The following is a 12,288-nucleotide window of genomic DNA, read 5'->3' on the forward strand; positions in this document are numbered from 1 at the left end:
TATGAACCAGTTATAAACTAGCCAGGTAGTTCTGTAGTAAGATTTGGATAGAAAGAAAATCCTACAAGGCCAAATTCCTAAGAGTCAACTGCTTTCTCTTACTGACTGTGGATTATTTTAAATGCACCAGCACCCCACCTAAGAAAGTAATGTTATACTATAAGCACTCTAGGGAGAAACTGCCCAAATGAAAGGTCCAGAGATCACACTGAAGACAGGAATAGAGAGCCTACATTTTTGAACCTACTTTTTTGAACCTACATTTTGAACCTATTTTCTTCCCCAAAACATTTGCATTCAGGAAAATCTTTTATGCATCCATTATTACATGGTTCCCTGTTGGTACTAAAGACCTTCAGAAATTCAGAATATAGGGCGCCTGGGTGGCTCGGATGGTTAAGCATCTGCCTTCGGCTCAGGTTGTGATCCCGGGGTCCTGGGATCGAGTCCCGCATCGGGCTCCCTGCTCCTTGGGAGCCTGCTTCTCCCTCTGCTTCTCTCTCTCTCTCTCTCTCCCTCTCTCATGAATAAATAAATAAAATCTTTAAAAAAATAAAAAAATAAATAAATTCAGAATATAGGATATTGGCAATAGGCACCAAAGCAGGAGGTGCCTCTTTCTGGATGAGAAAACCATCATCTGAGTGAGAATGATGCTCCTTAACACAAGGAAGAGCCTCTGTTAAGGAAATGAGATGTGGATGGAGCTGTTGCCAGCATGTACCAGAAGCATGTTGGTAACCCACTGTCGGCCCAAACTTTTCCTACTTACATAGAACAGTGGAAAGTGCCAACAGGGTTCTCACGGCGGATGTCTTCATACTCCTCATATATCCCCCGCTTTTGCCTGGTGCTAACATAGTCCATCAACTCTTGGATGGTCATGGCGTGGGGGCCTGGAACATGTACTGAGTCCCAGTCTAAGGCAGGAGGGAGGGAGAACAGGATGATCTCATCGAAGGGGTCTGGGTGGCCATTCATCTGGGGTAGGAACTGGAAATTCCAAGTCGCGAGGTCAATTTTGACGTACCCACCCAGGTTTTCTGGAAGGCACTCCCTGGGCAGGTGCTGGGTGACCTCAGATGTCTTTAATATCTGAATCTGGAAAGCCAGAAAGAACCATGTGAGTATGGACAGGAAATAAAGACAGTGAAGATAAAGAACAAATGTGTTTATATTAGGTTTGAAGAATGGGATGAGATTTGTTTGAAATACTTGGTATACTTGTAAAAGGAGTAGACTGCATTTCATCTGCCTGGGATTAAAGTCCTATAATTTCCCCAAAGGTCTGACTTCCTAGAATGTATATCAAATTCACTCCTAGAATTTGCCCCTGCCTTTTTAAAGATTTTATTTTTAAGTAATCTCTACACCTAACATGGGGCTCAAACTCACATCCCTGAGATGAAGAGTCATGCATTCCACTGACCGAGCCAGTTAGTGCCCTGGGAGCCTTGTTATATACCTCAAAAGGAAGGTACAGTTAACAAAGCCTTTATACTATTTTTTTTTAAGATTTTTTTTTTTATTATTTATTTGACAGAGAGAAACACAGCGAGAGAGGGAACACAAGCAGGGGGAGTGGGAGAGGGAGAACCAGGCTTCCCGCTGAGCAGAGAGCCCGATGCGGGGCTTGATCCCAGGACCCTGGGATCATGACCTGAGCTGAAAGCAGACGCCCAACGACTGAGCCACCCAGGTGCCCCAAAAGCCTTTATACTATTAACAACGCTTCCCAGTGACATCTCATGTAGGTATTTGCTGTTTTGATTATTAAGAATGCACAGGTAGTGATTTTTTTTTTGGTCAACTCCATACTAAGGTAACCAACTCTAAGCTTGGTGCTTTACTCATAGCTCAGTATGGATGTTCTCAAAGGTAGTTTTCTAGGAAAATAACACTAGACCAGTCACCCAATACAGGGTAGCCCAGGAAAACTGCCAGAAAAGTAATCCTAATTCTGCTCTCTGCTTAGACACAACCTTACTGGACGAAATTGGCCTAGTTAGTTTTTCATGAAATCTGTGTGAAATGGGAATGTTTGTCACTCTTGCTGTTGTCCCTTCTTGGAATGCCCTCTTTTCCTCCTCGGCCTCTTCATGGACAAGCTTATAAAGCTCACCTCTTCTGTGAAGCCCTCCCGGACTGCTCAATACAATATTCTCCTTTGTGCTCCTATAGGGCCACAGTTCTCTGTACATGTCTACCTCTGTGTTCCCTATCAGGAACATGAGCTCTGTAAGTAAGGAAAATCTCACTCCATTTTTAATTCCCAGGGCCCAGAGCCTGGACTGTAAAGGTGCTCATATATTTTGAGTTTGTACATACATTAATACTTATATATAACAAGTGCAAGAATTTGCCTAAGGAGTCCTATCAAAGAGTACCTTGGAAAAGATTTCTCCTACTCTCAGTCACTAGATCCCTAAGTACTTCCACAGAGCCAAATGTCTTCAGTTTCCCCTCTCCAACACAAGTCTCACCAGCTATAAAGATCTGCATTGTTGTTGATATAACCTCGTAATTCTATACTACAAAAAATCTCTAATAATATTTCACAACAACTATAATTAGATTGTGTCAATGTTTCATGTGCCCTTTCTTTCAAGGGTGAGAAATGAATGAATGAATAAAACCATAATCTTTTAGTTCTAGAACACTGAGGAGATAATAACAGAATTACGATAATTTTAGACAACACTTTTGAAGTTAGGAAGCAGCAGGGTGTTTTAAGAGAAAATGCCAGGAATGGAAGTAGACATAAAGAAATATAGTGAGAGATTCTCCTCCACCACGCTGGTGGTCAAAGGACAGATTAGTATTTATACTTGAACAAATTCAAACACCAGTTCAACTAATGCAAGTGTATTAGAGATTGTTAAATATGCATGAAGAGCACAAGGCTAATTTTTGGAAGGAGTAGCTATCCCTAAGTTATCCATGGGACACACTCCTTCAGTGCTATCTCTATGCAAGGTGCTATGGAGGGAGAGTGCCAGACAAACTATGTCTAGCTCCTAACTTCAAAGAACTTGTAGTACAGTGAGAGAGGAAGCCTGTACTGTAAAGAATATAGCAGAGAATATAAGTGGATACACTAAGAGAAGCAGAATGCACCTTAGAAGACAGGCTGGAAGAATTTTATTGAAGGTAAAAAATTAATTGGCAGGTTTCAATAGTAGAAATGGGAAGTTCACCACCTTCTTCAAATAACCACCTCCACCTACAAATAAAATAAAGCATGCCTTACCCTCTCCCGGACTTTGTCCTTCAGGAGGAGGCTGATGATGGAATAGGGCACTCGGAACCATATTGGTGCTCCCACAATCAGTACTTTTTTCAAACGAGCAGGAAATGCTCCCTGTGGAGAACACACATGAAAAGTTAAAGATATCAATTAAGGCACTGGAATCTGTGACTTAGGTTTTCTGCTCTTTTCCCCATCCTTACCCAGCAGGGGGAGTCTAAAGCCCAATTCAGGTTTCATTTCAGTAATTACAGAAGTGGTTAAAAATTTTATTATACACCTGAAACTAATATAACACTGTATGTTAACTATATTGGAATTAAAAGCTTAATAAAAAAATTAAAAGGTGATTTACTTTTTTTAAAAAAATTGACAGAGAGAAAGAGAAAGAACACAAGCAGGGGGAGCAGCAGGCTGAGGGAGAAGGAATCAGAGGGAGAAGCAGATTCCCTGCTGAGCAGAGCCTGACATGGGGCTGGAACCCAGGACACTGGGACACTTTTGCTCATGACCTGAGCAAAAGGTAGATGCTTAACCAACTGAGCCACGCAGGCACCCCAATAGGTGATTTACTTTTAAAAGTTCCAATGTTATGTTGTCAACATAAGCTTTATGGATCAAAAATTGATACTGACTCTTGTCAGCATATATGTGTGCGCCTTTAAGTTCTGCTTATTAAAACTTTAAGAAAGGGGCGCCTGGCTTGTCAGTCCATGGAGCACTGCAAACTCTTGATCTGGAGTTGGTGAGTTCAAGCTCCATGTTGGGTGTAGAGATTACTTAAAAGTAAATAAAATCTTGGGGCACCTCTGTGGTGCAGTTGGTTAAGTGTCCAACTCTTGGTTTTGGCTCATGTTGGGATCTCAGGGTTGTGAGATCCAGCCTGGTGTCAGGCTCTGCTCTCAGAGCAGAGTCTGCTTAAGACCCTCTCTCCCTCTCCCAGGCGCTACCCCCTGTACTCTCTCTCTCTCAAATAAATAAATAAGGGACGCCTGGGTGGCTCAGTCGTTAAGCATCTGCCTTCAGCTCAGGTCATGATCCCAGGGTCCTGGTATCGAGTACCGTATTGGGCTCCTTGCTTGGTGAGGAGCCTGCTTCTCCCTCTCCCTCTGCTGCTCCCCCTGCTTGTGCTCTCTCTCTCTGACAAATAGGTAAAAATCTTTAAAATCAATCAATCAATCAATCTTTAAAACAATAAAATAAAATCTTTTAAAAATTTTAGGAAAAATTAGATCATGAATAAACAGAACATGAAAGAAACATCTCCCATAACCTTTTCTGACATCTGTGTATTTATAATCATTTTTTTTTACCCATCTCTTCATATAGTTATGTATTCATTTATTCGGTCAATAAATATAATCTAGGCGCCTGGGTAGCTCAGTTGGTTGCGACTGCCTTCAGCTCCGGTCATGATCCTGGAGTCCCTGGATCGAGTCCCACATCGGGCTCCCTGCTCGGCAGGGAGTCTGCTTCTCCCTCTGACCCTCTTCCCTCTCGTGCTCTCTATCTCTCATTCTCTCTCTCTCGAATAAATAAATAAAATCTTTAAAAAAATAAAAAATAAATAAATATAATCTAGTGGGCACAAGGGCAAATGAAATCTAAAGGGAAGGAGACACCCTGATCTGCACGAAGCATAAAAATAAAAAATTATTCATTCCTAATTCATAGCTCTAGGTTTCATTTAGTTTAATATCCCAGCCCTTCTCACAGGCAGGGATACCAAGTAACTGGGAAGAAATTATTCCCAAGGAATCAAAAAACAAAACAAAAAACAACAAAAAAGAGGAAATTGTAGTTACCTATTCTTTTCCAAAAGACCGATTCTCAATTTGACATGTCACTTTTTGGCTACTTTTCCACTGATTTTGGGGGTCCACAAACATTCCCAATAGAGAATATACAGTATCTAGAACAAAATGCTCCATACTCCTCTTCACTAAAGTCTGAGATACAACAATTTAGGGGCGCCTGGATGGCTCAGTTGGTTAAGCACCTCTTGGTTTCAGCTCAGGTCATGATCTCGGGGTTGTGAGTTGGAGCCCCGAATTGGACTGTGTGCTCCATGCAGAGTCATGCAGAGTCGGCTTGAGATCCTCTCTCCCTCTCTCTGCCCGCCCCCACCCCCGCTTGCATGCGTGTGCTCACATGCACTCTCTCTCTCTAAAATAAATAAATAAACAAACTCTTTAAACAACAACAATTTATTTCAGGACCTAAATAGCCAAGGCCCCTGCCAAGTCAAAAAGCAGTCTGGAAAAATACCTATATTTCCACAAAATGGTAACTAAAAAGCAGAAGCCATTATATCTACTTCTTCAGAGCAAAGAACTACACACTCAGGCCTGTTCCACTTAAATGACTGTATAGCATCCACATATACTGTTGATGGGACAGTAAATAGTTACATCTTCTAGAAGGCATCTAGCATTATATATCCTTAAAAATGTGCATATTTGGGGTGCCTGGGTGCCTCAATCGTTAAGTGGCTGCCTTCGGCTCAGGTCATGATCCCAGGGTCCTAGGATCGAGCCCCATATTGGGCTCCCTGCTCAGTGGGAAGCCTGCTTCTCCCTCTCTTACTCCCCCTGCTGTGTTCCCTCTCTCGCTGTCTCTCTATCAAATAAATGAATGAAATCTTTTAAAAAAATAATGTGTATATCCCCTTATCAAGTAATTCCATTTCTGAGGATCTGTCCTAAGGAAATAACCAGAAACACAAAGATTTATGAACAGAAATGTTTATTGCATCTTTATTTTTGATAGTTAAAAATAGTACTTTAAAACTGGAAAGAATATATATGTCTGAAATGGGTAGGGGTTAACAAAAATGGTATTATCCTATAATAAGATTATATAACCTTTAAAATGAAGATTTCAAAGATTTTTTTGCAACTATGGAAAATACTCACAATATAATCTTAATTAAACTAAACAGGATTAAAACTATAACCTTAATTTTGTTTCAAAAATGACACACACATTTATACTTTCACAGAGAAAAAAGATTATAAGAATTATATCAAAAGTTCAATAGTTTATCTCTGAAAAGATTATGAGTTGTTTTAATTTTATTCTTTTATTGTATTTTCTATAATACTTTGTATGACTTTTATTTTTTTTTACAACCTTATTTAAAATGTTTATATCCTGGGGCACCTGGGTGGCTCAGTTGATTAAGCATCGCCTTCTGCTCAGGTCATGATCCCAGGGTCCTGGGATCGAGCCCCATGTCGGGCTCCCTGCATGGGGGGAGCCTGCTTCTCTCTCTCTCTCTCCGCTGCTCGTGCTCTCTCTCTCGCTATCTCTCTCTCTCTCAAATAAGTAAATAAAATCTTTAAAAAAAAAGATATGAATATAAAAATGTTTGTTGAAAAAACTTTATTATAAAAAATGGGAAAAAATATCCAACAACATAGAACTGGTTAAATAAATTATAGTAAATACAGGATAGACTATTATTCAGCAATTACAAGTATTCATAAAATAAACTTTTAGGAGCTTATTGTATATTGAAATTGTATGAACATAATTAAGATCATACTGAAAAACATCTAGAAGGAAGTGCCATACACCAAAATGTCAACAGTGTTTATTTCTGCATAATATAAATCTTAATGTCGGAGTTGTCCAAAATTTTCTACAATGAAAATTTTTTTCTGATTCTAACAGTATTTTTTCTGATTCTAACAGTATTTTAAGTATAAAAGATAAATTTTGAAAAAATTAGCCACCTTATAAATAATAATCAGCATAAAATTATAATGGTAAAAACATCTGATTTATAATAACTCTTAGGCACACATATGCTATTTCTATCCCTCTCTTTTTCTCCCTGTAAGTTACTGGTCTTACAAAAAAGATAATTTATTCTTGGTGTCTGCTGTGTTCTTAAATACATGAATATATTTTTTTAGCCTAGGAATAAACTACATAAGACACATGTAACATAGATAAAATAATTTTAAAACTTTGTTGAAAGACCTAACAAGGAGCACCTGGGCGGCTTTAGTAGGTTGAGTGTCAGACTCTTGGTTTTAGCTCAGGTCATGATCTCAGGGCCATAGGCTCTAAGCTCAGCAGGAAGTCTGCCAGGGATTCTCTCTCTCCCTCTCTTTCTGCCCCTTCCCACCCCCCCAAATAAATTTTTAAAATCTTAAGAAAAAAAAAGACATAACAAAAGACTTTTTAAAAAGTATAGCATTCTTTTTTTTAATTAATTAATTAACTTGAGAGAGAGAACACAAGCTTGAGGGGCAGAGGGACCCGGAGAGACAATCTCAAGCAGGCTCTGCATTGAGCATGGAGCCCTAAGTGGGCCCCATCTCAAGATGTGAGCTGAAACCAAGAGTCTGACGCTTAACCGTGCCACCCTCGCACCCCAAAAAGTATAGCTATTCTTGGATGGGAGATAATAAATTATAAAGATGTCAATTCTCCCTAAATTAATTCATTATAGCCAAATAAAATCCAGAGTCTTTCATTTCCCCAAACTTGACTGAATGACTCTGAAGTTCATCTAATCAAAAGATGATGATTTTTTAAAAAAATTTTCTCAGAGGCGCCTGGGTGGCTCAGTCATTAAGCGTCTGCCTTCGGCTCAAGTCATGATCCCAGGATCCTGGGATCGAGCCGCTCAGCCCCTCCCCAGCTCATTCTCCCTCTCTTTCAAATAAATAAATCTTTAAAAAGAATTTTTTTTCTCATCAAATTTAGATCTAAAATTTGGAAAAAGTGGTTACCCTCTGTGCAATGGCACCGGGGTGTCTGAGAGAGGGGGTCAGAGACATTTCCTTGAATTGCTTTTTAATTGCTTTTATAATAAAAAAAAAAAGAACGAGGGGTTGTCTGGCTGGCTCAGTCAGTAGAGCATGCAGGTTTTTTTTGTTTTTTTTTTTAAGTAATCACTACACTCTACATGGGACTCAAACTCACAACCCTAAGATGTGGAGTCACACTCCCCACCTACTGAGCCAGGCAGGCACCCATGAGCATGTGACTCTTGATCTCAGGGTTGTGAGTTCAAGCCCCATGTTGGGTGTAGAGATTACTTAAAAATAAAATAAGGGGAGCCTGGGTAGCTCAGTGGGCTAAGCATCTGCCTTCAACTCAGGTTATGATCCCAGGGTCTTGGGATCCAGCCCTGCAAAGCACTCCCTGTTCAGGGGGGAGTCTGCTTCTCTCTCTCCCTTTGCCTCTCACCCCACCTTGTGCTCTCTCTCGCTTGCTCTCTCTCAAATAAAATCTTAAAAACAAATTTAAATAAAAGCAAACAAAAGTACATGTAAAAAGAATAAAAATGCAAAAAATATAGTCAAAACACCTTTTAGAAATAAGAGTGTGACAGGAAGCTTGACCTATGAGATATTAAACTTTATTTAAGACTATAATAAATAACACAGTGCGTATGTTGGTCTAGGTGGCTAGATCAATAGAAGAGAGTGTCAGAATAGACATGCCTACCATGGGAATTTAGTGTAATATAAAGGTATTATCTCAAATGAGTAGAAAAAAATGTTTTAGTTAGTAAATGTTGCCAGGATAGCGATTTGAAAGCAAATTATTTTATTTATAATATTATGTATCATATATGATATATATTATTAAATAAAGTATATATAGTATAAAAATTACAATGAAAAATAAAGAAACATGGCTGTATGAGAAAAGACACTATAAAATTGAGTAAGAAACTTTAAAAAATGCTGGTAACACATACTTAATAATATATATTTTTTTACTTAATAATATTTTTAATAACTCTTACAAATTAGTAAGAGATAAACACTTTGGTAAAAAATTGGGTAAAGTATATGAGAGGGGCCTAGGTGGCTCAGTAGGTTGAGCAACTGACTCTTGGTTTTGGCTCAGGTCATAATCTCAGGGTGGTGCCCCAGGCTCTGCGCTTAGTGGGGAGTCTGAGATTCTGTCTCTCCCTCTACCTCTGCCCTTCCCCCCACTTGTGTGTGCTCGCTCTTGTGCACCCTCTTCTCTTTCTAAAATAAATAAATATTTTTTAAAAATTGAGTAAAGTATATGAAAAGAAAAAATATTTAAATAGCTCTTGGCAATAAACATGAAAATACACTGAAGCTCATCAGTAATAAGAGAAACACCACAAAAACATGAATATAATTAAAATCCAAACAACAAATCAATGTTGATAAAACTGGTGAAAAAGGATGTTGATGGGAGTGTAAATCTGAGCTAAGTTTTTAGAGGGCTATTTGGCAATATTTATCAAAATTTAAATGTGTGAACTCTTTGACCCTACAAATCTGCTTATAGCAATTTAACCTGAGGAAATGATTGGTCAAATAGACAAAAATGTATGTAAAACAATACTCACTGAAGCCTTTATAATAACACAAAAAAATGGCATGAACTTCATTTTTTCTGCTTGATATATCCATAAAAAGAATACTCTGCTGCCATTAAAAAAAGTGAGGAAAGGGGTGCCTGACCCGCTCAGTTGCTAGAGCACGCAGCCCTTGATCTCAGGGTTGTGAATTCAAGCTCCAGGCGGGGTGCAGAGCTTACTTTAAAAAAAAAAAAAAAAGAAGTGAGAGAGAAAAGAAATGAGTAATAGCTATATGTACTGACATAGAAGGATGACGAAGACACAACTGTTAAGTAAAAAATGGCAAGTTATAACCACTGGATATAGTATTACTCCATATTTGTAAAGAAAAAAAATCATATATCATCCTCATCAATAAAAAGAACTGAATCAGGGGTGCCTGGATGGCTCAGTTGGTTAAGCGACTGCCTTCGGCTCAGGTCATGATCCTGGAGTCCCTGGATCGAGTCCCACATTAGGCTCCCTGCTCGGCAGAGAGTCGGCTTCTCCCTCTGACCCTTCCCCCTCTCATGTGCTCTCTCTCTCATTCTCTCTCTCTCTCAAATAAATAAAATCTTTAAAAAAAAAAAAAGAACTGAATCACAGCTAAATGCCATAATAGGGGTTTTAGTAATATGATGATGAGTGACCAATGGAAGTACCAGAAAACAACACACAATAATAATACCCTCTTTATATACTGTTATAAAGCTATAACAGCACTTCTAAAAAAATCTACTTCCACAGTAATTCCAAGTTAGATCCTAGAACGAAGGCTACATAGACTCCTAGATCAATGATTTTCAAACTGCAAGTTGTCACTCAATGGGTCCTCAAATTAATTTAATAACTCACTTTTTAAAAATATGAAATAGAATAATTAAAGTGACTGCACATAGTAAGGGGTAAAGCTTGTTTTGTGACTTTTTTGTTCTGTGTATAAATATGTACACAAAGATCTATACACCCTCCTCATCCTGGGACTCTGAAATCTAAACAGCTCTGAAAACCTTAAGTTTCTTTTGAAGTCTAGTGCAAGAATTCATGGAGCAACAAAATCTGACCTGAAATGCCACAGGCTATTTATAGCCTTTATTATAGCCATTATGAATAATACATTTCATTGCAAAAATATTAATGTGTTTGATTATAAAGTGGCACATATACCATATTATCTTTTAAAGTTTGAAAGATTACAAAATACCTCTGGACTTACGAGTTTAGGATAAGAGAGTGAGAACTTATCTATATATAGAACTCCACACATATGTGTATAGGTTAGTGTACATATACTTTTGTGTATGAAGTCAACATGTAAAACCTATTTCTGACTAGATGGAGACAAAAAGTCTGAAAGTCATTGGCTATGTGACATTTTTCAGACACTGGACATACCTAGGCCTTCATTCTTATTCAACACAACTCCAGGAAAGGGGCAATGCTCCTTTATGACTCAGAACGTTCCTGTGCATTTTCTTTTATAATTCCTCCCACTTTACTTTTAAGACCATTTGGTATTCCGAGGAAGCACATATTAGTCATCATTTACAGGTGACCTTTACACTGAACGTAATGTCTGAAGTTCACATCATTCATAAGTCTCCCAAAGAAAAGAAAAAAGTCTCCCAACCAGTGAAGAATTGAGGGGTCCTCTCACAGCCTTACCTTCAGCAGGTTTAGGACCTTCTTGCCAAGATCCAGTTCAAAGTTGGTATAATTAGAACCACACATGTCATAGATAAACACCAGTCCGTTCCTCTGAGTTTCAAAGCTGTAAACCAACGATTGAACAAAAACATTTATAAGTAATAAGACAGATGAGGGTTGAAACCCTAGGGCAAAAAACTGAGTTATGGGACACATGTGGGACCAAAATATAACTGGTCTTACAAAAAGATGATTTATCTTTGGTATCTGCTATACTTCTTATGATATTATGATTTTATGATAAAAAATATATTTGGTTGCTGGCACAGAGCTCCTTTAAAACTCTTGGAATTTCTTAAGAGTTAAAGGTATCTTTTGTGATGTTAATGAGACAACTGGAATGCCCTTGGGTCACATAAGGATGGGGGTGGTTGCCAGGGGAACCAACCTTGTGATTACAGAGGGTTGGTACTTTCATCCCACACCCTCTCCCCCCACCTCCAGGGAAGAGAAAGGGATGAGTGATTGAGTTCAATCTCAAACGGCCAATGATTTAATCAGTCATGCTCATGTAATGAAGCCTCCATAAAAACCTAAAAGGATTAGGGTTTGGAGCTTCCAGATGGAGGTACTGAAAAGAGTGGCCCTCTCAGAGAGGGCATGGAAGCTCTAAGCCTCTTTCACCATACCTTTCCCTATGCATCCCTTCCATCTAGCTATTTTGAGTTATGTCCTTTTATAATAAATTGGTAACCTAGTAAGTAAAATGTTTCTATGAGTTCTGTGAGCCACTCTAGTAAATTCACTGAACCCAAGAAGGGGGTTGTTGGAAACTTCAATCTATATAGCCTGTTGATAAAAAGCTTAGGTGACAACCTGAACTTGCCACTAGCATCTGTGTGTGGGAGTTGGGGTTGGGGGACTAGTCTTAAAGGATTGAAAACTTTTAACCTATGGGATCTGATCTATCAGGCAGACTGTCAGAATTGAGTTGAATTGTAAAACACTGAGTTGGTATCAGAGAACTGCTTGGATGGCAGAAAATCCCCAC

General features: G+C 38.7%; 1 protein-coding gene across 3 annotated transcripts in view; it reads right to left on the minus strand.

The window, feature by feature from the left end:
* Positions 1-12,288, minus strand: part of PTPN9 (protein tyrosine phosphatase non-receptor type 9) — an 88,732-nt gene that overhangs the window by 20,969 nt on the left and 55,475 nt on the right. For all 3 annotated transcript variants that reach the window (XM_073877396.1, XM_025884579.2, XM_025884578.2), the window contains exons 5-7: positions 11,256-11,361; positions 3,251-3,361; positions 773-1,101 (exon numbers count right to left, since the gene is read on the minus strand). In XM_073877396.1, the coding sequence (XP_073733497.1) occupies positions 773-1,101; positions 3,251-3,361; positions 11,256-11,361 (546 nt within the window). The remainder of the gene's footprint in view (positions 1-772; positions 1,102-3,250; positions 3,362-11,255; positions 11,362-12,288) is intronic.

The sequence above is a fragment of the Callorhinus ursinus genome, unplaced genomic scaffold, assembly GCF_003265705.2.
Source record: "Callorhinus ursinus isolate GAN/ISIS: 27379988/994484 unplaced genomic scaffold, GSC_fseal_2.0 scaffold25, whole genome shotgun sequence".
Taxonomy (NCBI): domain Eukaryota; kingdom Metazoa; phylum Chordata; class Mammalia; order Carnivora; family Otariidae; genus Callorhinus; species Callorhinus ursinus.